This window comes from Brassica napus, chromosome C7, assembly GCF_020379485.1.
Source record: "Brassica napus cultivar Da-Ae chromosome C7, Da-Ae, whole genome shotgun sequence".
In the NCBI taxonomy this organism is placed as follows: Eukaryota; Viridiplantae; Streptophyta; class Magnoliopsida; order Brassicales; family Brassicaceae; genus Brassica; species Brassica napus.
The window spans coordinates 6,269,798-6,275,144 of NC_063450.1; the positions used below are offsets into that span (position 1 = coordinate 6,269,798).

Genomic DNA, 5,347 nt, shown 5'->3' on the forward strand with positions numbered 1-5,347 from the left:
AACTAGAGGTATTGGTTGGTTACTTGGTTTAACACTTTAACTCATAGGCAAACACTGAGCTGGCCACCCCCCGTATATTTTTCACTTCATGCTTTAAATAGAAGAATCTTTTACGATAACAGAATCTCAATTTTTATCATGGTTACCGTCTTAGCTCAGTGGTAGAGCACCTGTTAATCCGGGGCCGTCGGTTCGATCTCTTCAGACGGCGAACAAACAGTATTAATTTTGTTTCTTCTGGAGTAAAGTTTCTTGTAACCAGTTACAAAAAAAAAAAAAAGTTTCTTGTAACACAAAATGACGTTTAAAACTTCTTGGTATAAACAGTTTTTGAAAATTTTCTCTGTTGTTACTTTTGAAATAAGAAACTGTTTGAATCTCAAACATATAGGCGCAGATTGTAAGCAAATAAAACGGACTAAAAGATGGTTCAGTTTGGGTTTAGCATCAAAACGATTACAAGTAAACATAAATGGACAATTGGTAAGCTTATGGGGGTGGAGAACCAAACGTTAAGCAGTTTACCTTTTAAAGCAATTCTAGCGTCCTTCAATGGAAACAAAATACAAACACACACACCCAAAGTCAATTCGAACACACTTACACTGATGCAAAAACATGAAGTGAATTAAGGGAACAATGCAGAATATAATGAACACTAAAAAGAATAGGAATATGCTATTTATCACACAAAATTTGTTCACACAAGGCCAATCATATAATAGCTCTTAGCAGCTACTCATTGATCTTCACTTCAACGCTTTCACTCCATTCCAACTTTTATTATACAGCAATCGGTGTATCCTGTAGAAGCCATTAACAATCAGTCTGTGCCACGAAAGGAATACTCAAGTCTTCAAAACTATCATCACAGTCTCAAAACTATGATGATAGTCTGTAGAAGCCTCAAAACAACAATTGGTATTAGTGTTGCGTCCTTGATTTGGAATGACTCACCTTGGAAGCTATATTGGAGACGGCTAGATTGAACTTCTCTTTAGTTTTCGAGCCAGCAAGCTGACCTGCTCTCGCAACTTTGCTGAAAGCGCCACTAAACCAAGCAGCTCCAGCAGTCACATACCTATTCAAAAACAAAAAGAAATAAAATCATCAGCTAAAACTCATTTTCTTCAAACAGAACATAGCCAGCCAGCCAGCGATTAACAAACCCACCTGCTTGATTTGACAGCTGAGCCAGTGTCGTTTAACTTCTTCTCAGCTGCAAATATAGCCGCCATGGTTTTATCTGAAACCTGAAGCCTCTGGTCAACAGATTTTACTTTCTCGTTGACCACAGAGATACCCACGTTGAACTTCTCGCTAAGCCGGACTCTCTTGTCAAAATAAGAAACTTTGGCGGAAGCATTGGCTCTTAGCTGGTGCAACTCATCAAAGGCCTTGGCTTTGTTCACAGCATCTTGTCCAAGAGCAGAACCTTTGGCCAAAACAGTAGCCATCACATCTTGCGCTTTGCTAACGTACGCTCTACCACCATTGCCATCCGCGGTCTGCAAACAAAGTTCTTCAACTTTCAATCGTTCTTTCCTATCAAAAGGGAGGGTTATGGAACACAATACTAACCTGGCGTGTTGGTGTTGAGGGGATTGTGTTCTCTACCACTTGCTGCAAGAACAGAGACTAAGATATCATTCAGAGCACACACACTTGAGGGGTGAAAAAGAAAGTCTGAAACTTGGAATACAAAGACAAAACCTGGATGATCTCACGCCTAGGAACATAGTTTTCAGCTGGGGTTATTGTAACGATCTTGTCTACAATTGTGGCACCCTGTAATTGATAAAAAAAAGCGTAAGATTGTGCTTAGAATTCAAAAGGGTTACACAATTTGAACTTAGTTTTTCTAGCCCAAATACAAAAGCCTTTACACAATCCTCAAAGTATTATTCTATATACATAGCAAAAGATACGATGCTTATAGGTAAACAAGTTCTCTAGTCTAAATACATACAGAAGCCTTCACACTCTTTTATACAAGTAACCAAAGCAGGCAGCTCAACGAAGAAGAAGATGCAAATAGCAAACATTACATACCGATAATAAGAGAGCGATTTCAAGGGCTTTAGGCTCAGTGAACGTGACAAACGCGACTATTGATTGCTCGGAAGCATCTCTGCAATCAAAAATCACACGTAAGAGTTAGAAGCATCCGATCAAAATCAAAGCTAATTAGAAGGAAGAAGAAGGTTACTTTAGGATCTCGATGTGGTCTATGTCGCCGGAGAAGGAGAAAAACTCGTGAATCTCCCTCTCCGTTGCCAGATCTGACACATTCTCCACTCGAACACTTCTCGTCTGCATCTCGAAACATTCAAAGTGAAGAATATCAGTTTCGAGCTCAAAGAATTGTAAGATTAGGTTTATGTAAAAGTAACCAAGTAGGAATCATCACCTGCTGCTGCTGCTGCTGCATTGTCGGCGGCGGAAGGGAAGAGAGCGGAGAGAGAATATTATCTTGTTTGCGGAAGAGACAAGTAAAAAAGATTTGAACAGCCCACTCACCCCTTGCCTGTCACTTTCTCCTCCAGCTAAGCTATTACCGTTTATATCCTTTTTAATGCTCCGTTAATATTTCATTATGCTATTTAAATATATTTCCACACACAATATACACGGAATGCATTATTATTATACGGAAACAACAAAAGTTTTGCAGAGAACTTTCTTGTTTTTATGGTATATATCTTATATAGAAATTGAAACATTTTGTCATGATGTCATTCTTTTTTGCGGAATTTAACAGAGAACATTATTATTATCTTAATTTATAAAAATATTATATTCTGGTATTCTATAAAATACCATAAAAGCTTCTTTTTTTTTTTGCTATTGTGTGTTCAAGAAAGCAGAAATTCGTTATTATGAAGTTATGAGAAGAAATTAAGATACAGTTTCTTGTCTTATCATTTGTATGGTTGGTATCAAATCCATATAAAGATGCAGAATCAAAACCACAGTAGCAAAGCTTTTTTTTATCTTATTCTTCTTCATCTTTGGCCAAGGAGACAAGGAAGCTGGTAACTTTTGATACATGAAGGAGATAAACAGATCAAGCCGTTCTCTTTATGATATGGACTCCACTGTCTGTGTCCACAATCTCGCTTATATCTCCCACCTTCAGTGCGTATGTTGCTTCCTCAAACGGCTTCTGCATTTGACCTCGCCCAAAGGGTCCTGAAACACAGTTTGGTACAATAATCTTTAGAGAAGTTTAAGGATACATTATTCAGTACTTTATAACGCTAGTGATGATCCCAGTACGCAGTAGTAGTAAGATTCATGAAAAAAGCAGACTTTAGTTTATGAGCACTAAGATACATCAAGCAAGAAACTTTAAACATTGGTGAATGATGAAAACAGACCAATGAGGATCCAAAGCTCATACATCACTGAGATAGCACTAGCTAGGAAACTTTAAGATTGATAACATCATTGGTGATGATCTAATGATATTTTTAGTAGTGATATGTGAGCAACAGCTACAATTTCATCAAGGAAAAAACTTTTACAAATTCTAATTGTCAGTGATGAGATAAGCATTCATCAGTGAGATCTATCTAGAGCACCAACTAGATTCATCAATGACTGAAATTAATAGATTGTTAACATCATTGGTGATGATCGAAGCAAACCTTTTGTAACATTATGAGAAGGGGATACAAATAAATCAATCAAGTAAGAAAATTTAAGATTCACCACCAGTGATTTACGAGCATCAATTCAAGATTCATCAAGGAAAAAAATTCACACTCTAAACATCAGTGATGATTCAAGTAGACAATACTAGTAAGATTTATGTAAAAATCAGACGTTAATAACCTTTATCATGAGCACTATCAAGCAGGACTAAAACATTAGTGATGACCCAATTAGAAAATAGAAAGATTCATGAAAAAAAGCAGAAGTTAGTAAAAGCTTCATGAGAACTATAAGATACATCAAGCAAGAAACTATACATTGGGGAATGACCAATATAGACATTAGTAACCCAGCTTATGAGCACTATAGATATAATAAAGCAAGAAACTTTATACTCTTAAACGTTGGTGAATGATGTAAACAGACCAATCCAGCAAGAACCCAAATTGAAATCAATATTCCCTCAGTAGACCTAAACTCACTGATAGAGTTGAGAAGAGAAACAAACCTAGATCGCCGCCGCGTTTAGCGGAGCTACAGTCGGAAACACGAGTGGCCACATCCTCGAAGTTAGCTTTGCCAGAGAGGATGTCTTCACGGATCGATTTAAGCTGCTCGGCGGCTGCTTCTCTCGTAGTGGTCATAATGACCTTTCCTTCCGGATCCTTCCACGACGCCTTCCTGCGAGATCCCTGATGCTTGATCAGAATGTGCGACGCCTTTACTTGGTCTCTCGACGACATCTTGCTCTTCTTACGGTGCTTGTTGCTGTGGTGATCGTCTCTCTTGTCCTTTGGTTTCTCCTCCGACGGTCGATCTGTCGAAGAGACAGAGTCTTTCTTCCGTTTCCGATCTGAATCTATCTTCGAAGATTTGGGGATTGAGAAGTTAAAGAGTGTGCGGCGGACTCTCTCTCTTCTTTCAGAAGCGTCTTTATATGCCAACCCAAAAAAGGTATTGTCAACATTCCGTATTCAGTTCCATTCCTTTTCTTTCTAACCGGTTCCATTCGGTATAGAAAACAAGTTTTAGAAATGGGGAAATTTGATATTTACCACTGATACCACTTTTCGATTTTACCACCGTTAACCAACATTTTCAAAAATACACTAGCAAAAAACTTTTATGCCATTGTTATTTATATATATAATAAATAAATATTTAAAAAATAAAAAAATCTAGAAAAATAAAAAATATTTTTTTTAATTTTTTTTTTCAAATTATACTATTTCGAAATTCAAATTCTAAGCCCTAAAACTCAACTCTAAACTCTAAACCATCAATCCTAAACCTTTTTTTTTGAAATACGAACCCTAAAACATCTATTCTAAACCCTATATTTTTTTTTGAAATACGAACTCTAAACCCTGAAACATCAACTCTAAAACCTAAACCCCGAAACATCAAACCATAAACCGTAAACTCTAAACCTTCAACTCTAAACCTTAAAACATCAACTCTAAACTTTAAAACATCAACTCTAAAACCTAAACCCTCAACTTCAACTCTAAACCCTAAACCATCAACACTAAACCCTAAATTATCAACACTAAATCCTAAAAAGTAAACTCTAAACCCTAAAAAATAAACCCTAAACCCTAAACACATCAACTCAAAACTCTAAACCGTAAACCTTCAACTCTAAACCCTAAAACATCAACTCTAAACCCTAAACCCTAAACTTCAACTA

The 5,347-nt window shown here is 36.8% G+C and overlaps 2 protein-coding genes across 4 annotated transcripts; both read right to left on the bottom strand.

Annotated features, from left to right (window-relative positions):
* Positions 1–498: 498 nt before the first annotated feature.
* On the bottom strand, positions 499–2,662 carry LOC106352100 (binding partner of ACD11 1). 3 transcript variants are annotated; one of them, XM_013791778.3, is made up of 8 exons: positions 2,411–2,662; positions 2,210–2,313; positions 2,053–2,131; positions 1,714–1,788; positions 1,582–1,623; positions 1,174–1,508; positions 958–1,081; positions 499–804 (listed from the first exon to the last, which is right to left on the bottom strand). In XM_013791778.3, exons 1-8 carry the CDS (start codon positions 2,429–2,431, stop codon positions 784–786), a joined length of 801 nt encoding a protein of 266 aa, XP_013647232.2. In that variant the 5' UTR covers positions 2,432–2,662; the 3' UTR covers positions 499–783. The 3 variants fall into 3 exon arrangements, with proteins under 3 accessions (XP_013647232.2, XP_022562839.2, XP_013647240.2); XM_022707118.2 differs by having other exon boundaries at positions 2,210–2,317; positions 2,421–2,584; XM_013791786.3 differs by lacking the exon at positions 2,411–2,662 and having other exon boundaries at positions 2,210–2,319.
* A 192-nt stretch (positions 2,663–2,854) lies between these two features.
* LOC106352090 (peptidyl-prolyl cis-trans isomerase Pin1) lies at positions 2,855–4,647 on the bottom strand. The gene is made up of 2 exons (XM_013791772.3): positions 4,166–4,647; positions 2,855–3,192 (listed from the first exon to the last, which is right to left on the bottom strand). The coding sequence occupies exons 1-2, from the start codon at positions 4,398–4,400 to the stop codon at positions 3,068–3,070; spliced, it is 360 nt and encodes a 119-aa protein (XP_013647226.1). The 5' UTR covers positions 4,401–4,647; the 3' UTR covers positions 2,855–3,067.
* Between the last annotated feature and the right edge of the window lie 700 nt (positions 4,648–5,347).